General features: G+C 33.7%; 1 protein-coding gene and 1 long non-coding RNA gene across 2 annotated transcripts; both read left to right on the forward strand.

Moving 5' to 3' along the window:
* The first annotated feature begins 12,104 nt into the window (after positions 1-12,104).
* LOC128236773 (uncharacterized) lies at positions 12,105-15,971 on the forward strand. The gene is made up of 6 exons (XM_052951885.1): positions 12,105-12,197; positions 12,982-13,059; positions 13,317-13,367; positions 14,022-14,102; positions 14,522-14,602; positions 15,805-15,971. Exons 2-6 carry the CDS (start codon positions 13,053-13,055, stop codon positions 15,945-15,947), a joined length of 363 nt encoding a protein of 120 aa, XP_052807845.1. The 5' UTR covers positions 12,105-12,197; positions 12,982-13,052; the 3' UTR covers positions 15,948-15,971.
* A 2,112-nt stretch (positions 15,972-18,083) lies between these two features.
* On the forward strand, positions 18,084-22,303 carry LOC128236776 (uncharacterized). The gene is made up of 3 exons (XR_008261431.1): positions 18,084-18,126; positions 18,983-19,036; positions 22,143-22,303. It is a non-coding gene; the product is annotated as an uncharacterized LOC128236776 (long non-coding RNA).
* Positions 22,304-26,915: the final 4,612 nt, after the last annotated feature.

Here is a 26,915-nt window from a genome sequence, read left to right on the forward strand (position 1 = left end):
AAAAAAAATCAATATGTTTGAAACAGTGAAAGATTGTTTTTATTGTTTATAAATGTCTATAAATTACCACAAAGCATATATAATAAAAATGTTTTGAATTTTGCTATGCCTATGCTTTACTATATTAGAGCTGGCATTGTAAATGTCTTGTTAATTTTACATGAATAATATTGCTTTTTTAGTAATTCATATAGACTGTGTTTTAAGAACAAATTGAGAAGAAAATATTTCTCTACCATATTCTATCTCAAGTCAAAACAGCTATTAGGAAGAGTAAATTGCACACCTACAAGCATGTTAAAAACTTCTGAAAAATATTGCAAAAACAGCCACTCACCAGTAAGACACTGTAGCTCTAGTGATAACATGTGTTATCATGTAATTCTGCCAAAAAGAAACACTGCCTTTTATGCTGAAACCTCCCTGGGTTCATAATCTATAATACTCACATCATAATGCTTGTTGAAACAAGGTCAAACATGCCAAAATTGATGGTTGTCGGGAGGGGTTTGTCAAGAGGGGAAACCCCTCCCGAACCCTCCCCTCTAAAACAAATTATGAATTACTAAACATTTGATTTCATTATTTGTGCTGAAGTGTTTTTTTTCTGTAATTTCATTCATACATCTTTATCGCTTGGAGTATTCGCGAGTCATCTGCCCCACTCTGCCATGACAAAGTTTTTTATTCAATAAACATTTTTTTTTTTAAATTGGGTTGAAGTGTGTTTGGGTTAGGACCAGCCGCCGAGTTAGCTCTGAGTAGCTATATTTATATGAGTTCCGGCTGCGGTGTTGTGTTTAATCACCTCACTGGGCATAATTACACTCAGGTTACCCACAATCGTGGCAGCAGTAAAAGAGCAGAAGTGCCTACATGTCGGCCTAAATGGTTAAGGGACTGTGTCACAGATCTATAAGATCTGTAACGAATCTCAGGACACCCACTAGCTTATCACGCATAATGAATGAATTCTACCTGGTAATCTTTTTAATGGAAAAATATGAAATATCTCCTGAAGTTAAATCAATTGTAAACTATGTGATACTTCAGTAAGTAGATTTCAATGCATTGTACACATTAATGCCAAATTTATGATATTTTTCGACAATTTTCATTTGTTTCGCTATATTATCATCTGTGAGACAGCCCCTTTAATGTGCGGACGAGTCTAGTCTGTGTGAGTTGAAACCAGATGCTTATTTAACTCAGTTGGCAAGAGCGCCGTGCTGCTGTAGTGATCCTGTGGTCGTGAGTCTGAGCCCGACACCAGGCTCACTTTTCTTCTCAGGTTTACCATACTGTAAGCATGTACAATGATTTTCAATGAAAAAGGAATGTTTTTAGATAGAGTTTTCACTACTTAAGTTTTAACATTTTTATTCATTACTTTAATTTTACAATACGATAAACGAAGTACACAATCGCACAGTTAACAGTTAGTTTGGCATGTATAGTGATGAGTCATAAATTATGACCTGAAGGTCATATCTGGATACCGATTGCATCAACTTAGCTTGTTCATTATCCGTAAAAACCAACGTTATGTCATTATGGTGTCCAAACAGCAACGTGTGAACGATTGAATTTACAATAACAAGTATAATTCTTAGTACAACTCACCGTGAAAGCAACGTTAAATCCGTGTTATTGCATCATGATGAAAGTTTCTATATAATAGACACATTGAAGGAAGACGTCACGCGCACCTGCAATGTGTCTATATGCAAATCATTGTTTACATCAGCTGTAGTAAAATGCGCATAATTCATTTAACTTAATTATTGAGATATCCAGTTTAAACGGTATTTTTTAAGATGAAGGGTAAATAAAGACAATTGTTATGACAAACCCTGTTCGTTTTGTATTATTATTGCAGAGTTCCGGTCAAAAGAAGTACTCTTTAGACGTGTATTCATAATATGTGTTATCCACTCCTTTTATGGAAGTGCCGAAGGTGGATTGTACATGTACCTCGGGTATTTCCGTATTGATTTTCATTGGTTAACGGAGGTCAAACCCCGCCCTAAACATGTACAATTTGCTTGCCGGCATGCACGTGCTTTATATGAACAATGTATGACGAGCTTTTCTGGTTCTCATTTTCACGGTTCAGTGGTGCCCAAATTTTGTAATGCCTATCACTCCGGCAAAAACGAAGTAGTCCCTTGCATACACGTACAAACCGTAAGAGGGCTTGTACAGACAAACGCTTCGCGTTTGTCTTCAAGCCCGTATTACTTGTATTTGCATGATGATTTCATGTGGTTTGCCAATAAATATATGTGTTGATCCACTGGTGCATAAAGCAAAGCGTCTTAACGCAATAATTTACAATTCAACGGAACACAAATGATAAAAACGTATTTGTACCAGTTCGAAATGCATCGTGTTTTTGCCAGACTGCAGATTGATAATTAAAAAAAATGTGCTAGCTGCTTTGATATTTCGATATAAATTTAATGAGATCCGTAATTAGATATACGCGGTAAACTTCTATAAAGTATTTTGCATTCTTCTACCGAACGGTTTAATCGATTCGGCAATTAACGATATCGATTGAATGTTTTATTTTTGTTTTACCTAGATTGAACCAGCAGTGCCTAGACAAGCACCCAGACAGAGGAACAGGGCGAACTATGATGTACAGGACCACAGTCGGTATTGGAAGGTTTCCGTCTTCGATGGTTGCTGCGTGACGCAAAGCCTTCGACACTGCTGACGACACTCAACAAGCCATCGGAGGTAGCTTATCCCTGCATATACCTTATACTGCAGATTCTGCTGACAATGCCTGTCACATCCGCCTCATGTGAGCGCTCCTTCAGTTCCATGAGCCGTATCAAGTCATACCTTCGTTCTACAATGACCGCCGAGAGGCTATCCTCACATATTCATCGCGATGTTGAGATAGACATAAATAAAACCATAAACACATTTGCTTCAGTCAAATGTAGGAGCTTGGATGTCATTTAAAGACCCTCGATATATCATCGTAAACAAAACCAACTAGACACGCTTGTTTAACCATTACATAAGTATTTTCTATTTTTAAGCATTTTTGTCCAGGTTAGTATCAAAGTTTTGTATCACAGTTCTGTTACCGTACATCATACGTAAGACAAAAACGAATTTTAGTCAAGTGTATTATGAAGCTATTTTTGATGACTAAAACGGCTCCAGATATACGCCAAATCGCACCATATCGGATCTATAGTTTAAAAACAGCTCGGGGGAAGTCCGAACCCCCCTACCAAGTGGGCCTATACTTCTTAATACGCCCAGCTACGCCCCTGGCAACAACAAATAAAAAACAATTATGATTAACATTAGCAGTTGAAACGAACAATATAAATACCACAACCATAATTGACGTCCACATTTTGCCCACTACCCACCTTACCGACGTCTTATATACACAGATGAGTGTGGTTCGATTTAGCAGCTTTATCAATTTTAATATACTTATAAACATGACAAGCTGTTGAACATGTTCATAGACTCGATTCTGTCCCGCATTATGAAATCAGACAGTTTGCTATCAAATAAGCCTAAAATATTAACAAAGCATAGGTACTTGCATTTTCAACTTTCAGTTTTGTTTTCAAGAGGTCGTATTTGTAGATGTAGATTTTGAATTAAACGTAAAAAATTGTCGCGTCTTGATTCAGTCAGCATTGTAATAATTCAGAACAGATGTGGGTTCTTTGGGTTTAAGGCTAATGTTTATTGGATGTAAATACATGTACTCAAGTTTGTTTTACTTGGCTTCTAAATTAAAAGTATATACCTTGTCGAGACCAAATGATGTTTTATACAGCGGATAACATTCACAGTGTATGCAACGTACCTAATCCCGAACATAAAACAGTAGTTAAAATAAGAGAATATTTGTTGATGATTTCAGTGTATGATCGTATTCTTTTTCACAAATGGTCATGTATCAAATATTTTCATCAGTGGTGCAGTCAAATTGAAAATACATATTTTTCTATGACCACGAGTTAAATAAAAATAACAATCGTGCACTGAAAACAACACATTTGTATATCATGTATTTCTCGCGCTTTCGTTATTTGTATCCCCGCTTACAATCAAACTTGATGGACACTGCGGAGAGTCTCCTCTTAAAGTACAGAAACTGCTGCGTGGGGTTCGCCCATTCAAATATCATATTTCCAAAAGAATTGTATATGCAATTTTGATTTTACAAAATCCACAATGTTAACGGATTTGCAATTCTTTATATGACAGTAAAACAAACATATTTTCAAGTTCAAACAAATACATACACACACGGCGTTGTTGATGATGACAATTTACACAAACAATGAATTGTCAAAGACTGTATATATATATATTCAGTTTTGAATCAGTTCAGTTGTATATCTGAAACGGTCTTTTAGATAACAGAAATAAAGCCAGTTTCATTTGAAACACTCTAGATTGCACACACATAAATATCAAAAGATAAGGTTTAATTACAAGGTCACCAACTATTTGTTATACCTTGTTCGCCCTTATGCATGAACGCATAAATCGAATTATTTCATATTCGTAGATAAGATGCATTGTTAACAACGACGATTAAATCAATTATATCAATTTACCTTAATTTGAGGTTTGGGTGTATTCTTTCAACCTTGTCTAAGCTAGTTGAAAATATTAACCATTAAATCGATATCTATATGTCTACAATGTCAGATTTAGGAAGTGTTTTGCTGATTTACAAGTTTGGAAATGTTTACAAGGACATATAATAATTTAAGATGTTTGCCCGGCTGACTTTAGTTTGTTTTCTTCATGTGTTTAAAGTTGAAGCATTAAATACCTCATGTTGTGATTCATATCATGTGAAGAGGCAGAACGGAGAGTTATGGACCTGTGGAAATTGTCCTCCGGGATATCATTTCGTTGATGACTGTGACTTCAATGGTGGAAGAGCTAAATGTTCTTCTTGTTCGGAGGGTTATTTTATGGAAAGCAGAAATGTTTTCAGGGCATGTAGGCCGTGTAAAAGAAGCTGTCCCCACAACACGATTTTCGATTTTAACTGCACCTCCACATCGGATCTTAAATGTGGCTGTTCAAGCGATAAATATCTCGACAAGGATGTGTGCGTCACAAAAACATAATGCCAACCGGGCTATGGCGTAAGCGAAAGTATGTATATTCGTAGAATTCTGTCAATCGTACGACAACAGGAAATTTTGTTAAACTTTTATTATTTCCTTTTCATTTCGCAAAATAAACGACGTTCTAAAAATGTATATAATTATATCAATGACTACGTTTTTTTAAGAAATAATAACAAGGATGTAATGTTAAAATACACTGCATGGCCCATACTCGCACTATACAAACAGCCGTTTAACATATGAACAATTATCTTGAAAGAACAAAAACAGGTATTTTAAGAGAAAAACAGAAAAATAATTCTGATAGAATTGACAGATTGAGGCGTTACTCATTCATATAAAATTTAACACAGCGTATTGTACACAATTACTGAAACGGCCGCACTTCGGTTATATCGATTTTAATAATAGTAGGTTAGTATGTACTATACAAATAACGCACTTATCTACGCACCTGCAACCCATTCCTTTCGTATCTCGGTTATCTGTAACGTGATTTATTGTTTGTTTGTTTTTTTTTGTGTTCTCTAAGTAGGTTACAGTATTGTCTTACGTTGTTTGAACTGACCGTCAATTACTTAAACAATGACAAAGATTTTTCTTGAAATATTGTAATGTCCATTTGTAAAGTAAAAAAAATCGAACTGGATGGTTTGACATACATGTTTGTACAATGATTGATATCATCAAAATTCGTCAAAACACGAGAACTGCAAGGTGTATTTATCTCATTGAAATATTTTATAAGTTTATTTACTTTTATACAAATATTTAAAGGTTGTTATCAGATGTCCGCTAGACTGAAATGAGTAATAATTATGTCTCCCCTATTCATGGGGAGACATATTGTTTTTGCCCTGTCCGTCCGTCAGTCAGTCAGTCAGTCAGTCAGTCCGTCACTACGTCACACTTCGTTTCGCTCAATAACTAAATATCGCTTAGACCCAGGAACTTCATACTTGGTATGCTAATTGGTCATGACAAGTAGATGAATCCTTTTGATTTTGAGATCAGTAGGTTAAAGGTCAAGGTCAACGTGGCCTTGAGGTGAAGAAACGGTTTCCGCTCAATAACTAAAGAACGCTTGCAGTCAGGAACTTAATACTGGGTATGCTAGTTGGTATTGACTAGTAGATGACCCTATTTATTTTCGGGTCATTAGGTCAAAGGTCAAGCTGGCCATGACCTTGAGGTGAAGAAACGGTTTCCGCTCAATTACTAAAGATCCTTTGGTTCCAGGAACTTCATACTTGGTATGCTAGCTGTTCATGACTAGAAGATGACCCCTATTGATTTTAAGATCAAAAGGTCAAAGGTCAAGGTTACCTTCAGGTATAAAACGATATGTTGACGATAATCTTAAGCTTAAAAATGTAGCTTGTACCAAGGAACTTAATACTTGGTATGCTAGTTGGTCATGACTAGTAGATGACTGCTACTGATTTTGAGATCATTAGGTCAAAGGTCAAGGTCACCGTGACTTTGAGGTGAAAAGACGGTTTTAGCTCAATAACTAAAGAACGCTTGCACCCAGAAACTTCATACTTGGTTTGCTAGTTGGTCATGACTAGAAAACGATCCATATTGATTTTGAGATCACTAGGTCAAAGGTCAAGGTCGCCGTGACCTTAAGATGAAGAAACGATTTCCGCTCAATAACTAAATATCCTTTGGGTCAGGAACTTCATACTTGGTATGCTTGTTGTTCATGACGAGAAAATTTTGAGATCAAAAGGTCAAGGTTACCTTCGGGTAAAAAAACGATATGTTGGCTGTGACATTAAGCTTAAAAATGGTTTCTACTCAATAACAAAAGAAGCTTGTACCCTTGAACTTAATACTTGGTGTGCAAGTAGGTCATGACTAGTGTATGACCCCTATTCATTTATTTATCAGTCCGCTAGTCAGTCAGTCAGTCCGTCAGTCTGTACGTCACACTTTGTTTCCGCTCAATAAATAAAGAACGCTTGCACCCAGGAACTTTATACTTGGTCAGTCATGACTAGTAGATGATCTCTATTGAATTTGAGATCAATAGGTAAAAGGTCAAAGTTGTGATGACCTTGAGGTGAAGAAACGGTTACCACTCAGTAAAAAAATGACACTTGCACCCAAGAACTTAATACTTGGTATGCAAGTTGGTCATGTAGATAATCCCTATTGATGTTGTGATCAATAGGTCAAAGGTCATGGTCACGATGACCCTGAGCTGAAAAAAGGGTTTCCGATCAATAATTGAATAACGCTTGCGCCCAGGAACTTCATACAATGCAAACTTTTAACGTTTACATTTTCCAAGATTAATCAACAATACTTTTTTCTCTTCACTATTTTATACGGGTGAATAAACCAAACTTCACTGTTAGTTCGTCTCCAGTCCAAAATTACAAATTTCATGTCCATCATTTATTTTTTTTCTCAGCTACGACCACAGAATAGGGGAGACTAGCGCTTTTTCAAAAAGCAATCTCGATTTATTAACCAAGGAGGCGGTATGTTTAGGATATCGACCGGATACAAAGTCTTTCTCCGCGCTCAATGTGTTTCATAAAAACACGTGCGTCGGTTTTTGCTGTGCAAAAAGGCCGAACTAAGAGTTGGGTGCTTTGTTAAACGTAAATTCAGTAGTGAGATAAAAGTGATATTTTAAGGATGATGATGTTAATAATATACATTATAAATATTTTTTTGTATTCGCCCACTTCTTCTTTTTAAACAAAATGGAATACTTGGTTTTGTATTTCTATTTGTCCCACTCGCTTAAATTCGTCTCGGCCATATTTCGACGCACACAAAATAAAGTTAACCTAATTGAGTGGTTTACACTGTTAGAGCGAACTCCAGAAGTATTGAACATTTTGATGAACAACATATCCACTTAAAGGAAATCAATCAATAGTTTTCTAATTAAACTTGATCATCGACTTTATTTTTATTATTCTTCATAATTTCTTTCCGCTCGAAGAAAGGTGGTAGATAAATCATAATTTTATCATTTTCATTTCCGAAATGACGTTTTTTTTGCAAACAATCTAACGCGTTTTTTAAAAATACAATATATCCTTTCTAGCATAAAATGAAAAAAAATGTTTGTTTAAGAGTAAATGTTTCACCTCGTAAACACCAACATTCAATATATCACTCGTGGCTACACTTTAAACATAGCATTTGGTGCTTACAAGGTGAAATATATTGTGATCTTTCACTTGAGCAAACAATTATCCTATGTAGTATTTTTGTTGATTTACTCACATGCGCAAGTTATTTTATTATGAAATTTGCATTTTAACGTCACACTCGAATTGTATTCAATGTACTTTTCTAATTACGAGCTCTCGGCATCGCAACATGACTACGCTCGTATGAGTTTCTTAAGCTTAACAATAAAAAGCTTGTGACCAGGTAATTCCATGCTTTTATGCAGGTCAATTTAAAACCACTGGACCTGTCACAAAGATCAAATAACTGATCGCGTGATTCAATTGTTCTACCAGTTCTGCCCAAAAAGTAGACATCTGTCAAACAACAGAAAAGGTGCATAAACCAATAGACATTTTGTTAGTAGCTTTGGTCTGAAATCATGTGCAAATTAGCTAATTAGGGCTCTGGTATTTAATGCATGTCTGGGATAATCACTACATATAATGTTATAATGTCTTTGTTATAAACTTACTTAAAGTTAATGGTTAAACGAAAATGTATTGTATGCAGTTGACAATCATATGATACTAGTTAATAGTTAGAACATCCTATGTCAATTTAGGTTCCGGTTATTAACACTGCCAGCAAAATCATGCCTTTGTCAAAAACAAAACCATATCGAAGATGCACACATAAACTCACACACACACGCACACACGCACGCACGCACGCACGCACGCACGCACACAAACGCACGCACACACGCACTGACACACACACACACACACACACACACACACGCACACGCACACGCACACACATACACAAAACAACAACAACAGCACTTATTATGAGATACATATCAGTTATATCTACAAGAAATACATACATATTCACATATATATATATATATATATATATATATATATATATATATATATATATATATATATATATATATATATATATATATATATATATATATATATATATAGACTCCAAATATGTCTGTGAGGTTTTGAAACTTAACTTCTTTACGATTACTCGTTGTTTTGATTTAATGCCAATATAAAAATTCCATTTGAAGGAGATACATGTTATAATCTTAACTAATTCAGTAAGGGCGTAGTAACAAATATTTCGTAGTGTTTGATATTCGGCAGCTATCTGATGTTGTCAATATATGTAACAAGTATAATTGGTCGGAGGCCTTTAATTGCAACTCATATTGTGTTCTTTTTGTTATTTTAAAGCCGCCAACATTTGATCATAGTTATGTTTAATGGCACAGGAAACAGACCTGAGGAAGCAAGGCAAGGCAACAACTGTGTATAGCTCGCCAGTTATGGTCATGAGTTGAACATGTTTTGAGTAAATACATCGTATGTTGACTGTTATAGAATTTAGGAAACATATCATTCAATATTAAATTGTTTATATTTTGATTTTAATTATGAACTATGTACATTGATGTTTTCTTGTCAAAAGGCTGATATGTACTTCCGTGTTTTAGCTACTGCTGAAGGAGATACAAAATGCGTCAGATGCCCGGAAGGGACAATATCACCTAACAATTCCTCTGAGGAAAAATGCATGCCCGGTACGTTTTTAGGTACCCTGCGTAAGAAGGTGATGTTTTTCAATGTAAGACATAAAGTAAACTAGAGCTTTGTCGGCAAAAATTTCCGAGGCCTCCACTGATGAAACAAACCATGAAACAGTTCTGATTAAAGTTGTCAAATTAAATATCAGAATAGTTTTATGAATGTGTAAAACACATTCATTTATTAAAACGTGATGGCTATGCATGTCAATGATATGAATGTAAATGATTTGAAACATGATGCAGCACAAACAATCTGACCAGTTTCCGATTGTGGCTTTAGTTTTTGTGCCATCGATTTATGTAATGGTACACAAAAGAGTTCATAAAGAACAGTGGATTGTTTCACAAATATGTAAAACTCTATTTTATAAGCGCATAATGCGCTTAAGCGCTTGAGAAAGCAATACATCTATTTGTAGACTGCACGCGATGGACATATCACGTGAGACATTGTTGAATATCTCGTAATATCTACACGTAATTATAATGAAGAAATGGTTACGTGGGATATAATTATGACTGTTGTCCAACGAATAGACACGTATCATTGTGAATATATGCGCCAATTAATTTAAAGATAATCTAATGTATGAATTAGTTCCAGTCCGGAAAAGCCATATTACAAAGATTTGTCACCAATGACTAAATTATCAAAATGTGGCATGTTTAAACCAGGAAAGCCAAAATGCAGGTACATTTGACCAAAGGCCAATGTTTGGGCCATTATCCATTCACGTACAAACATGGGTAATGACGCAACAAGCCATAATCATATGATGCAATAAATCCATAAAACATAGCGGACAAACGTCTGCCCGGACAAGCAAATATATGATACTCTACCAGTGAAATGCTGCCCTTGACTAACACCCGTGCGTCTAAATCGAAATACAATGCCTTCTCATTGTAACATAAGTGCCAACTCTCCGTCGCATGGCCAAGTTACCGTCAGAATAAGAAAAACAATCTTTGTACTATGAACAATCGAGTGTGACTATGCATGCATGCACGAAACCCACCGTGTGATTTATATCATGATCTGTCAAATTCGTCGACGATCACCGTCTCTTGTTGAACGACCTTTTTTAAATTACTTACGATATGCTGTCGAATGTTAACGTGTACAGACAAGGGGTGTATGTTGTAAAAATACAGGGATCTTCGATTGCATTTAACAATATTATTAAGTCCCTAACACAAAAAAAACGTGCAAAGATAACCGAACTTAACTTGGTACATATGCTGCAAGATGCCTTTAGAAGCTTTTCAGAGATAAATCCATAACCCTGGCTTTAATAGCTCTTGCTTTAATTAAAACAAATTGCTGGATGTGGTGCAAGAGTGTAGTTATGTGTGTCGATATCAAAAAAAGAATGTGTATGTGGTACGTGTATTTCAGACATTGAGAACCAGTTTAATTTTGTCACTCACAAGTTAGACAAATACGACCTCTATTATAAATAACACACTTTTGATTAAATAATTCTACAGTTTCCGAAATATATAAAGACGCATTAAGCTAAATTCATTCCCATCAGCATGAGAGAGACAGTCAGTAAGTAATACTTCCATTTGTATTTTCAGACACGGATGACTGTGCCCTTATGCCTTGTATGAACAACGGCACATGTACGGATTTAGTGGATGATTTCAAATGCACTTGTCCTGGAGGCATTTCTGGTCGAAGATGTGAACATGGTAAGCAAAATTATGTGTATCCATATTTTGATTAATGGACCAGCCTTGTGCGTTATTATGTTCAGTGTACTTTTACTTTATTGCAAATGAGATGTTTGGGTCACGTTAACAGGTTTATACCCCGTAAAACTATTACTTTCTATGTTTGTCCGTTAACAACTGTGTATGATTATACAAAATGAATGAATAAGATATTTCTTAAAGCATGTTTATGACTCCTCACATCGGTCATGTTTCAAATAACTTATTTTTTTAGTAAAGTACACTTAACAACAAAAACTGGAATATGCAAAGAAACGAAACATTTTAGAACGATTTTGTTCAGGAGCCAAAGGTTAAAGATCTTTCAACAAGGTTAAAGTCACATGTGAAATGGACATTTGGAATTTTTTTACCATAGCTTACCTTAGTTTGATATTCATTGTATTTGAAAACTATTTATTAACTATGACGCGCATTGTAGACTTATTTGTCAGTTAAATAATACTTAGCTACAAGCTGTGATAATGGACCTTGTCAAAATGGAGGACGATGTGTACCGGAAGGGATTTTACATATCTGTGATTGCCCAGATGGATTCAAAGGAAAAAACTGCGAAGAAACAATTCCCTCTAGTAAGTGCGCTCTATGATAAATAAATCAAACGTTTCGCTGGTAGTTGTTTAAAAAAACAGCATATGATCAATGTCTAAACAGTGTATATAATGCCACCACCTTTGGACATTTTCTGATAATGAATATGTGTGGAGACATCCTCAAATTACGATAATGTATATATTGATACGGGGATTCAATTGCAAATGTTGACTGTCACAGTCAATATCAAATCAATCATATGTTACCTTTTTCGGATGTATATATGATGCCAAATAATAATCCTCTGATACACCTCACATAAAACAATTTACCGTGTACATTATGTATCATAAGTGTACCGATGTCCTAATTCTGTCCTATTTGCGAAACAAAAACCCACCAGAACGACAAGATTACGCGACAAGTCAACAGGCAAAAACGACGCTTCCTAAATGTGGAATGTATCGTTTTATGAGTTTGTATATATAAGCTCATGATACATTTAACAAATCATTCTGTTTCCAAGAAGCAGCATTAAGTTGGATATGATTAGATATTTAGTCGGATATAAACAAAACAATTAAGTAACTTTATTGTTTGTAATTGTATATAACAATTGTTACAAATAACTCCGGTAATCATTTTGAAAGTGGACAATCGACGGGTTATTTATTTATTTTTGAAAAGTAAGTATTGGGGTGATTCGCAAAAGTAAAATGCTGATTTGTAAGCAATACAGTTCTAAATTTTAAAATACATATACATGTAACACTATTGTGACTGTTTTTTATTAATGCATGTTTTATTTTTTTTAATTGTCAGGAAATACGCACCTAATCGTGAGCATCGTCCTTGGAGTTATCTTATGTGCGAGTGTGTTGGGCAATGTCGGCATGCTTGGTAAGCCTTTGTACCTTAGATGTAAAGAGAATGGAACTTGCGAGAACATGGCCAGTAGCTTAACAATTATATATATTTATATTACATATACTTATAATATAACTTGATTTATAAGTATTGCAAAGAATTTCTTCATAGCTTGTTGTTTTTTTTTCAAATGCATTATAAGTAAGATATACAAATAAAATGAAAACTAGATTGTCGGACACAAACAATTTGCAACATCTATATATATATATATATATATATCTGTATAGCATGGCGTTTTAGACGAATATGGACTCCAGGACATGCTTTAAAGAAAGGAGGTACGTGCAATAACAGTTAATGTCATAAGAACTCTAAATGAGATATGCTATTATAAGATTTTTCATTTAAAAAGACCCAGTAATTGTAATATTTGCCTAAAACTGCAAATACATACCTTTTGATTTGGCACAAAGCAAGTGAAATACCATAAATCAGCATTTAATACTTGAAATGATTTCTGACAGTATAGAATATATATGTGTGTGTGTGTGCGTGTGTGCGTGTGTGCGTGCGTGCATGCGTGCGTGTGTGTGTTTGTGTCCCAATACCGTTACTTACGCATTCCAAAGTCGAAGAATAGATTCGACGGTGCTAGCATACTTCTACAGACAATTTGCCACACGTACATTCAGTTTATGTCAGTAATTCCATGGCGAAACTTTTATTATATGATATATGAATTTAGCAGACAGGAAAAATAAACCATCCCCTGGACAAGATTGTTTTTCCAATGGTAGTCACAAAAAGGACGATAAACTTGAAGCTAAAGGTACTTCAGATTGAAAAAAGGCTCATTCATACGTTTAGGTTACATTAATTTAATATAACTCTTGCCTATACGGTTACAAAAGTTAACTCGCATTCATGCAATCGTGTTTCTTGTAAATCATTATATATTTGATAATAATAATATTAATATATGCATCTTGCAGAAGTGAGAAGCAAAATATCTCATGGACAAGAAAGGCCTCCCAATGCTAGTCGCAAGGAAGACGATGACCTTGAAGCTAAAGGTACTCATACTGATTGTATAGACAAGCTCGCGTTTGAACGGCAAATTTGCACCTTGAAACCATTATGAAAAGGCACAGTTCAACCGTACTTTGCAAGGCTGTAAACCATGTAACTTCAAGACGATAGATATTCGGAACTCTAATTTTTTTCCACAAATATGGGCTTCTGGGAACATCGCCGGTAGAACAATTCTTTGTAATCTGTTTTGTAATGAAACAAACACTAACATTGTAAACCGGTTTGTGACTGAAAATAATATATCAAGGGATACCTTCATTGTATTACGTTAGGATAACCGTTTAATGCACCGGGGTTAAACAAAGCAGATTCCATGACTAAATAAGCTCTGAACACTTCTGATTTGCCCCGTTTGCCTTCATCTTGTAAAGGAAACAAATAGAATATATGAATTTTGTAGACAATGCCAGTCAATCACCCGGTGGCCAAGATTATATCCGGCACAAATGTGGTTCCACGGTGCCTGACTATGAAGATGGAGGTATCTGCCATTGACTCATTTATACATTTACGGTCCATAAATTAAAGTTAACACTTTCGAAATGGTTTAAATAATGAATTCGCATTCATACACTCGCGTCTCTTGTACTTGGTTTTATTGTAAATAGTATTTATTTTGTTATTCCCTCTTGCATACAACCTAGGAAATCTAGGCTTAATTATTATTTCACATATTGACACTCTGACGATTGGATCGTGCTTGTTACTGTAACCAGTAATCTGAAAATCTAAAAGTATTTTGAGTAAGAGCCAATGTTAAACTTTTGCGAAATCAACCACAGACTAAGATTTACACCTCAACTTTCATTCCTTAAATACACTGCCTTTCGCCAATTGCGTTCATCAATCGATGAAAGCAACATCTTCGGATATGTTTGGATCGCAATTCATCGTATAACAATATACATGAAAACTATTGATCTTGCTATTGTTTGTATCGTGTCAGCAGGTCCCGTAAAATATAAATCAACATTTTAGAAAGTGCTAAGTTATTATATTATAAAAGTTGTGTTGCCAAAAGTGTTTCAGTTTAACGTTTAAAAGTGATTTCAAGTGGTTGATCTTTCCCCGCGTTCTTGTGACGTAATTTGAATAAAATGTTTCCGGTAACAGTCCGGTCCTCCTATTTACAGAATGGGTAAGAAAGGATATCTGAAAGGTAATCCGAAATGAAATGAAGTATTTTTCAAACGTTTCTTGAATAAAATAATGAACTATTGGTATAAATATAAGGAAAAAAAATGCGGGGTTGATGTCATTATCGGCGATATTAACGCAATTGGGCTTATCAAAGTACGCGTGGAGTCCTTCGGACTTAGACCAGCCCAATTGCGTTCATACCCCGATCAACCCCGCAATTCATTCCTTAAATGAAACACTTTTCAGCATCAACCTATATTCAATTGATTCTGAGTATTGCGGTAAAATCATGAAGATTATGAAACTGTATTCGTTCGCTTTTACAAATATGTGTAAAATTATGTAAAATGTATTTTCCTATACAAATGAGCATAAGCGCTCCGAGAATTATTTGACTATGAAAACTTTTTTTGTACATTTTGTAACCGTAAGCGGGCAATTTTCGTGTAATTAGCCACTTTAAACGTGTTATGAATGTTAACGATTGTATACGTCGAAAAGCATTTATGATTAGTAAAAAAAGAACTCTGTTTTGGTTTTCAGTAAATCCTAAAAGCAGCCAAGAGCAACCTTCTGAAGGAGTTCCACTTTTATCAGGTATTAAGTCTTATGCATGTGTAATATACATATCAAGGTATTGGAGGGGCTATATCATGAAAGGAAATATTTTACCTCATACTGATTGAAAATACAAGTTCGCGATGGAACGGCAATATCGCACTTCGAAGTTATAAAAGAAAGGCAAAGTTCAAACGTTCTTTGCAAGACTTTAAACCATGTTACTTCTAGACGATATAAAAAATTATTTTCTGACACTATACGATAGTTTCATTAATATTTGCGTCGGGGAACATTGCAGGAAGAACAATTCTTTGTCATCTGCTATTCATCATTTTCTCAACAGGGTAGCTTCCCTGGTCAGCATATTCAGTGTCAGTTCCTTTTTGGCCTTCACAACATTTCTAACTAAAATGTAAGAGTTGTTAGATGGATAACTTTTGGAAGGGCGGTTCTTAATGGCCCCCAATTTTGAAAATTCGTCACATGTATTTCGAGGCAGTTATTTGATGGTGTTATGTCTTCATTTATATTATAATAATGTAATATTTTATTTGATTCATTTGACAATGGTTGTTTTTTTCCGTTTTCTTCTTGAACTATGTTTTTGGTAACAGCTTTTTGTTATAGTTAATGTTTTCTAAAAACCTTTAAATGTGGACAATGAAGTCATCGTTGTCAGTCAGTTTACATAAATGATCAATGTGTTTCTCTAAACCTTTGTTCAATGTAGTTCTAAAAGAATCACATTAGTGGATTATATATTCAAAAGCGTTCAAATGATTTGTGAAATTGTCCCGTTTAGCATAGAACCATACGTGAGCAATTAAGAATATTTATGAGATTCTCGAAAAGTCCTACACATACCAAAGCATATTTCACAAATAATTTGAATGTTCATATAAAGGCAACCGTTTAATATGATGTTTGAAGTACTCTAATTTAGGTGTTAAAGGTGAAAATACATTTCAATATGAACGCATTGCCAAACAATGCATTCAGTTTTAAAGCAATAATGGTAATAGCTTTGCTTAGGTTTTAGTAGTCAACATAAAAGGAGCGGGTGGCCATAATATGTATATATTGGCTAAAGTCATTTACTTATGTTGTATTGCCACTTTATTTCGTAGATATAATTGAATTTTAATTTGTCTTTACAGTTAAAAAACATATTTTTATGAAAGGAAAAACACTTAATATTTTTAAAACTTAGTTGCAACCTTATAAATATGATACAAAGCATCCCCATCAAATTTACCATCGTTGATGAATGATGATTTACGCATATTATAAACAAAGCTTACAAAACAGTTACACCTCCCTGATATCTTGATATTTATTGATTCATACGACGAAATTAAAATACTGTTCAATATTCAAAACTGTGAAAATGTCATTTTGTCTTAACGCATGGGCAATGTGAACGATTACTAAAGGTATGTGTAACCTATGATGTTGAACGTTTTTTATTCGCTGACTAACTTCAGAGAGTCAAATCTCTTTAAAATTTGAAGTTTAACAATGTAAACTGGCACTTTCCAGGTCGACAAATCACTAATTATTGCAAGCATTGTACATGTTTCTCCTTTGGTCGGCCGCAGATCTGAATAAAAATCTTTCAACATTTGACAGTCAAAGTCTACAAACTCAGTGTCACTGTTCGTTTCACCCAAATTCTGGCGAAATATTGATTTAGCAAATTTTGTTGCGTCTTTTGTCATTTTTTGCAACTATATCTGCGACAATAAGAGTCGTTCTCGTCCTCCAATAAACTTGCATTTCTAAAGTGACTACCATTTGACGACATTTTGACAGCTTTTGTTTTGCTAAATTTTGATAAGGCTCGCTTAACGTAATGTTCATACATTCTAGTGTTTAAAGAACCGCTGGCAATTGTATAAGTAAAGAAAAGACATAGTTGTGTGAGTTATATTATCATTTATTGGTATTTGATCGGATGGCATTTGAAGTTACTGCCACATTAACAAATAATGATTGTTTTTAGATAATTGGCAATAACAATCGAAAATACTAAATGAATAGTTCTGAGACGATGAACGTTACGGCAGCTTTTGATTACGTTTAAATGTTCGCGATTGAACGAAATTGCTACGGAAATGTCCATGCCATATCAGGATAAGATCATGACACAATCATAGACACATGCCCGTAATTTGATCTTATCTATTGGATAAATAAAATGTCCTTATCTTTTCGTTCATGTTTTATTCCCGATAGTAGGTGTCGAAGATGCAAGCGACAATGGAAAACATATGCCCCAAACTTTGGTAGCGTCTAAACAACGTGGTAAGTATTACAATTTCGTATCTGACATTGATGTTATCGGTGGACATTGCTGATTTATCTTAGAAATATATACTATGTTGGAGGATAAGACGAAATGTTGAATTTACTTCCCAATCAATAGAACTGAGGTTTGACGCGATATGTGCGGTATTCGAATAATAAATACAATAGATACTTAAAAAATGAATATGAATAATCATGTAAAAACTCCACAGAGAGAATACTCGGAATTGCGTGTACACAAATACGTGGTTAACCACTTGCGTACTAAGAAATCATCACCTTTTACTACTTAAAATATAGGCAATATGGTTATAAAAGTTTTGAACATTGCACATATTGGAAATGTTGGTACATGTATACTGATTAATAATAATCGAAAATGGATGAATATTTCATTTCAGTGTTTAGATTTATCATGAATATGTATAGTAAATGTTAAAGGTAAATCTTGGCAACAATGATATAGCAATAGTACAATAACTTAATAGCATCAATGCCGCCACCTCTCTTTTTAGTCATGAATAGGGATAAACGATGATCATTATAAACCAATACAATTCCATGTATGATTATTTTGCAAAATATGAGGTATATGTTTGGCATCGATCTATCATGTGCATTTACTTATATGTTGCCGTTGTAAATATATTAGGGAATAGGTTTTATGTTTCGTTCCTGAATAGCTGACCATATTTCGTAGAATATCTTTTTAAATAAAGATACGACTTTGAAAAATTGTGTATGCACATAACGCAAGAGTAGATAACTGCTTAAAGCGAGTTGTTAATGGTTTAATTTGTATACTTAGCATAGCATTCAGGAACGGCCGAGTATTTCTTTTTTCTTCTTGCAGTGTATTTTACAGACATCGGAGGACAGCTTCCTGCAGCATCCTCGATTTTAACAGGTATTCCGAATTTGACTTGATATATTGCACACATAAAGGAAGTGAAGAGGTTATTGCGTTATCCATGAAACGACAAGTGTGTGCTTCAACTACAATTAAACACAATAGACACAGTTCAAACTAAAAAAAATATCATTTTTAGGTTGTAGGATACATGCTTACATACTTAAGTACCGCATATCGACATAAGGCATCATGAGATCTAGATTTGACAAAACAGGTTAAAAAAATGAAGCGTCAGTGTTACGTAACGGAACGTATGGTGTTATGCGGTTTAAAATAGTGCGGCTTGAAAGATTACTTTTTTTCAAACGTTCATAAGATAAAACGTAAATGGGAATTTGAAAGATATCCGAAAAATATTAAAATGATATTTGTGGGGGAAAGAAATTGACTGTAAAGACTTTTGGATTCAACTTTCAGTATCTGTGAACATAATTGTAAATACAGAAAATCACGCGTGTCGAGCTACAGCCTTTTAGCGCTTTCAGTAACCATGGTTGATATCCTGGTCATCATATCAGTTCCATTATGGAATCCAATAACTTTTCTACCTTAACAAGTCAGTTCTTAATAGCCCACATTTTAAAACAATGACAGAATGTTCTGATAAGTAATATGTAATATATTTTCAGTTGTATGTACATGATAAATAATAACATGACGGTTTAAGACAGCTCACCAAGAACGTGACCTACCTCTTTGGTGAATTTACCCGTTATCAAGGAAGTGTATCTGCTGTGTCGCGAGATACTTTCCAAAGTGAATGAATTGGCACGAAAGTATATCCATGCAATATCATAAAATGATTATGACACAAGCATAGAAAAAATTACTGTCGCATTAGTTTCTGTAGCACTTTGAGTAATAATGTATATACATGTACATAATAAAAGTCATGTATTTATCCTTACTTAACTATGTCCTTTAATAAACTACAACAGGGCAAAATGCAATTTTTAATTTGAATATAAAGCCAGCAAATGCTTCATACATACCAGATTTGTCTTAAAGGTGCGCAATATAGTTTGACGCTTTTCTTAATGCATTATCATGTTTGACTCATTTGAATTCAATAATAAGTGTTTTTTTAATTAATAGCAACGTGGCCACAAATTCCCTAGTTAAAAAGTAATATTATCGCATATTTAGAGCATCTCAAATTAGTGTTGATTTTGTATCGAATTTATTAATAATTTCATTTTAAATCGAAACAAACGAGTTATATCGTTTTTAAATGACGTGTTTAATAGATTTGATCTAAAATAATCACGAATTTGAGATTCGAATTATAACATAACCCACTTACGGTCGAAATCTAGGTCAAAGTTTCTTCAATTCACATTCTCGTTTCCAAGTGCGAATAAGTTACATTGTGTATTATACGGATGCTTCGTCCGCAGAAAAGTAAATACTCCGACATAAAAAAACATCTCATTTACTATAAAAAACATAAATCATAACTCAATTATCAGTTGACTTTGAAATGTCCCACTTATAAACAACAAAAATACATATTTCAATCCATTTAAACAAGCAAATTAATAATTAGAGCAATGTCATAACTGCGTGACGTCATCAGTAAATTACGCAAATGTGTACATGTCATTTTGGCGGTTGATGTTTGAAAGACCGATAATCAAGGACTCATTCATTTTAGATACTGCGCATTTGCTTTGTAGCTTGTGGCTTTCTAGACTATTTATCATTTTGATTCATGTGCACATGAATATTTCCTTCGTAAATTGGAACACCAAACATGTTATAAAATCCCCCAGAAAAAGTGAGATCTAATGTGGAATCAGCGACTCTGTGAACTTGAGCACTGCTGGCGAACTGCATAGACTGAGACTGAGATTTGGTGTCACTGACTGAATTTCTTTTGAAACATCGTTTCTGGTGTTATTTTTGTGGTTTTTTTTACAGCGCGTATGGATACATTTTTTCTGTTATGAGGTTACCTAATTTGCATAGTTATTTCACTAGTTATATATGAAAAAATAATGCTTTTGGTTATTTCACACCTGCGCCGTAAGTTTTGTTATTAATTATTTTATCTGTACACAAACCATATGCTTTCTTTTGTTTTTATCATTAAAGTCAAAATATTACAACATGAAAGAAGTTAAAATTAATAAAAAAAAGCATGCATCAACCTATAGTGTGCGCTTTTGATATGTTACACATTTTAACTTAAATTGTAACAAGTCTTGAAACGGCCTCGGTGCAAAGAATTTGTAAGTATCGAATATCCAATCAATATTTGATTGTAGCTTTAAGTTAGTTGCTTACTTTGGTTTATATCTATTCGCATACGGACCACAGTTTTAATAAGTCCAAGAAACGAATAAAATAACTATCGCCTTTGTAAAATTTGACATACATTTTTTTTTGTAAAAGTTACCTTTATGCATTCCAATTTTAATCATTTGTAAAGAGGTATATGCTTATGAAAGTTTATGATAGCCAAATTTTATTTAAGTGTATCCAAGGTCCTGAAGTACGATTTATAACTAACTCTTGATTTTCTTAGCCTCGTACCTCTTTGAAACATGCCTTTTTTGGAGTTAAATGCCAATGTCAAAATCACAATATTATTTTATTCTTGAATCGAACAAGGGGAGTGTGTTTATTGGGCAAGAAAAAACTGAATCTATATGTGCAGTTAATTGCTTAAAATCAAATCAGCAAATTTTGCATCATGCTTCACTAGTCTTTACTAGTCTGTATGGATTTCTCCTGCTGTCTGCCGTGTATAAATATTTCTGGCAAGAAAATGAATGAAACATCGAGTCTGAAACTTTATAAAATGTGTTGCCTTGGCAACCACTAAATACTTGTAAAATCTTTGATGTGCTACTTGCTATTCATGTTGTTTGTTTACTCCAATTTTATATTGTGTGGTTATACATTTAAAAACATGAGTTTTAGAAAATTGAGAATCAACAAACTGAATATATCTATCTGGTATATATATTTCCTAACTTTTAAGGTACACTGACAATGCGTTCTACTTGCGTAAATATTGATCTCGACACAGCCGTAGTCAAACGATTGTTTATGGTAGAACAGAAACAATCTAATACAAATTTGGTATTTCTTTCAGGTACACCTGATAATGACTTCTTGGACTTACGTGAAACAAAATCAAAGAAAAACAATTCCGTCAACAAAGACTCAGATCAGACGTAGAATAGTTGCGCCATTCTTATAAAGATAACAAGGAGTAACAACTAAAAGTGCCCGTCTGCTTCACACGTGAACGTATACGTGTACACATAGTTATATACGAAGTTTAGACTCCTATGCAAATGTCAACATCAAGTATAATTAATGATGCATAATTTAGGATCTAAAGATTATGTTGTAGTTTGGTATTTTGAACTTAAATTTAAAATGTTTTGTTATGTTAATAGAAATTTGCTGTTTATTCGATCATTCGAATTAACAAGTCATTTTTTTATATCAATTCTTTATTTTTTCACTTGGAATTCTTCTTAGTTATCAAATTTTCTTTCTCTATCATCAAACATTCATAATGTTTTTAAAAGTTTCAAAACCACAACACCTATCGAATCGAAATTGAATCCTGTATAGTACATGCCTTGAACGTTTAGTTGTAAACTATCTAATATGTATAGTGTTTTATGTCGGGCTTTGCTTTACTACATTGAATAAATACTAAAATTATATTTTAACATATCATATCCAATATTGTAGACCCCCTTTACAATATACATTTGACATATAATGACGGTTATAACATACACTAACTATTACGATCTTGTACAGTGTACTGTAGATTTAGGTAGATTGAACAATTGCACGATGTATGTTTTGGAATGAAAAATGACGTCATTCATGTCAAGCTTTTTGCGATTGTTTTATTTCATGTTTTAAATTGTTATGAAGTATTATGGTTTAAGATATACATACACATATTAATAGTTACAGTTTTAAACTTCTTTTAAGACGTCCTAACTGAAATAAATTGTTAAAATGATATATAGAAAGTGCAAAGATCTTACAAGGGAATACAAATGTTCGCATATTGACATTCTTTTAACGGACGTTATATAAATGCGATACATCAAGAAGGCATCTAAATATTTCTATTTTGTTTGTTACTTAAATGGATAATTATGGTTATTTTGCAAGCATGCATCTTTGTATTTGTCGAGGACTAATTCACATAAAAACACGTACTTATTGGTATGCCCCAGAAGGGCGGCATATAGAAATCGAACCGTCTGTCAGTCCGTACGTCCCGGCGGTTTCCGATCAATTTATTGCAAACGCTTATATACAGGGACCTCAAACTTGGTAGGCGGAATGGTTATAATCAGCGGATGAACCCTATGGATATAAAGCTCAGGTGATTTAAGGTCAAGGTTACCTTGAGCTGAAAATCAGTTTACGATCAATAACTGAAGAGTGCTTTCGCACAGGGACCTCAAACCTAGTAGACAGGTTTGTCATGACAACTAGATCGACCCTATAGATTTTGAGGTCATATTGTCAATGTCAATGTCGTAGTGGCCTTGAGCTGAATTCCGTTTACGATTAATTACTGAGGAACGTTCGGGTCCATGGACTCAAGCCTTAGTAGGCAGGTTGGTCATGATCAATTGCTTTTGATTGATACAAATGGTTGTTGTGCATGTATGAATGTTTGTATTTGACGCCATTTGGTACTATATTTGGCTACATGGGCTTATGACCGTCAATAAACTGTCTATTCCGTTATATTTTTAGTTTAAAAAAATCAGTACACAGTTTAACCTATTCAGTTTTATGCCCCCGAAGGGCGAAAAATAGCAATCGGAGCAGCAAATTAATACTTTTTGAGATTGAGGTCTGAAGTCGTTATGACCCTCAGCTTAAAATCCGTTTTTGATCAATAATTGAAAAGCGCCTGGGCAAAGAGACCTTCAACTTAGTAGACAGATCCGTAGTGGCCTTGAACTGAAAACATGTTTCGATTTATAGCAGAGGGCCCTTAAACTTGGTAAGCAGGTTGGTCATGACCAGTAGATGAACCATATTAATTTTGAGGTCAATGGGTCAAAGGTTAAGGTCAATAACTTAAGTGTGAACACTATCAGCAGATGACCACTATTGATAATGGATACTAGGATCCCAATACGGTTAATATAACCGAACCATTTATTTCCATCATGCCCTTTAAACCAATGCTAGTTATTTATATATATATATATATATATATATATATATATATATATATATATATATATATATATATATATATATATATATATATATATATATATATATATATATATATATATATATATATATTTATATATATATATATATATAAATATGTAAATATGTATAAATGTGTACGTATAATGTAAAATAAACAATTACCTCAACCATCGTTATAGAAATTCTACACGAACGCGTGTAAAGTTTCAAAGTTACTCGGGTTTTGGGTGCAGTGCATATTTCTTAACTTATCGCTGTTTTGAATTATTTTGAAATGCTTACGTAACATGATCTGATGATAGTTTAGTATAGTTTGGTTTGATTGCCTTATCACCACGCATTGATCCGCTATTTTCAAACTAGCCATAACTTCAGGTCAGTCTTCTTGAAACCTGTCAAAATAAGCGCGCAAATAAATGAGTGTCAAAATAACTGAATCAATAAAGTCTTATTTCCTATAATGAAAATGATAAGCAAATATTTTTACAGAAAATATTTATCAAATAATAATCATATTCTTAACGAATAACCAGTGTGGACATACCTAGAGTTTTATGACCCCACATTTGGTTATTACAGAAAGCAAAATACTTCTCGATTCAGATAGGATTATCGCTGTACGTTCTTTATTTTCATATCAGTTCTTACAAAACTTAGCACAGGCTAAGGGAAAAATGTACACTAAACTCAGTTACTGAGCGATATGTTGGAAAATTGAAGTTTTTATCAAACGTCGTGGGCTGATGCCCAGAATGTAAAAAATTATTCGGAAATTATGTCAATGTCTTTGTACCGGCTTTTCTGATAGAAGCTTCGGGAAACACAAAACACGTTAGACACTCTGTTAAAATTAAAATGTTTTTAGTAGCTATTTGGGCAGATAGACTCAATAAATTGCTTTTATATTTTTACTTTACTTTGAAGAATACTTCCAATCTTTTTTTTTATGATGAATTCCTCATACAAAATATTGGGTTGAATATGGCGCCCTCATATAACTAAGCTTTCCGTGCTTTGATTTTATTAATTCTTTTCTTTAAAACCGTTGTTTTCTGCTGGCTAGAGATGTTCCAGCGTGTGACGTCTCTTATTATTTTATTTAGGTAATCATTTGGAAGAAACATTTAGCTAAATTAATACATGTTGTTTGTTACAAGTTTTAGTACAATTATGCTTTTTATTATGAAACTCATGTGTGATGCTCATAGTTTCCAACAGCAACTTCATCGTATCTATGAAATGTTTGTTTTTTGCATTAGGTTCTCTGAACTGAACTGTATTTATTTGTCTGCAGATAGAGTTGGGATCTCTAATCATTGAAGTATTTGGGGTTTACCTATTAGTTTATTATTTTTTTTTGCTTTTTTTATTATTAGGTTTCCGTAAGTTCATGTATACATTGAAAATATTTTCCGTTTTACTTTTTTCATGATTGTTGTGAATAGACTAGGGTTGTACACATAGTTTGGTTTCAACTCACAATAAGTTTACATTTTACTGACCGTTCTAAGGCGGTACCTAACAAACTTTGATACACAAAACTAGTTTCTATATAGTATATATGCACTTTGTTTGTGGCGTTATGTGCTGTTGTTCCATGTTTCTTGTTTGTGATCTTTTTTGTTTTTGTCGCGGCGTTTAGTCTGGGCCATTAAGCGGGTTTATGTTTAAACCTTTGTCTACTGATATTGTTTCTGTAGTATTTCATATGAATTTTCATTTGAAAGATGTGTTTCTGTCAATAAAATTGCTTTTTATAAAGTTCATTTTGGATCTGATACTTCGAATATTTTTGGTGTGAACATGTAAAGCAATTATTTGAGTCCGGTCCAAGGGCTTTGTTTTGACATCACAGGATAAATTTAATAATATTGGCATGGATGTGTGAAAACAAGAAAACCCCATGCCGTAATCGACAGATCCATACCATTGATGATATGTACATTCGATGCATATTTTAAAAACTGTCAAAGCTACGGAATATGGTTTCATATGAGATATCATTAGATTAATGGTTATCAGAAAGATACGTAACATATCTTAAAAGAAGCGTAATATATAGCGAATGCTTGAAATTTTGACGTTAACCTGCCGTGAAATCACGCCTGAATGTGTGACCCTGTCAAGGGGCCCTTTATATACATGTGTATTTATGGTATACATGTCTTAACTATTATTACTATAAAATCAAGACAGCTTTATCTTATTCAGATTTATTAAATTACTTTTAACTCCAATTTTAGGCAAAACAATATATTTTACACCACTCGTGCAATATAAATTTTACAGCTCACTGGATGAATAATGCAACCATCTTACACTGAAACAAAATAGTATCTATATATTTACACCTATAACTTACTATTTATAAACATAATTAAAAATACTAAATTACATTAAAAAAAAACTCCAACAGTTATAACTTCTCACCAATTATGCGAATAAGACTACCTGACCGGTTTGCACATTTAATTGCTATAGACGAAGAATAGTCCCAAAATGAAATAACTTTCTTACGTGAAATCGAGCGCTTATGAAAATGGTAAATTTAACAAATAAAAAATATGAACATATTAACATGGGGATTCTGGTTTTACGCGGAATGCTGACACATAAGAACAATAAGAAGAGCAACAACTATGTTTATTCT

This window comes from Mya arenaria, chromosome 6, assembly GCF_026914265.1.
Source record: "Mya arenaria isolate MELC-2E11 chromosome 6, ASM2691426v1".
Lineage (NCBI taxonomy): Eukaryota > Metazoa > Mollusca > Bivalvia > Myida > Myidae > Mya > Mya arenaria.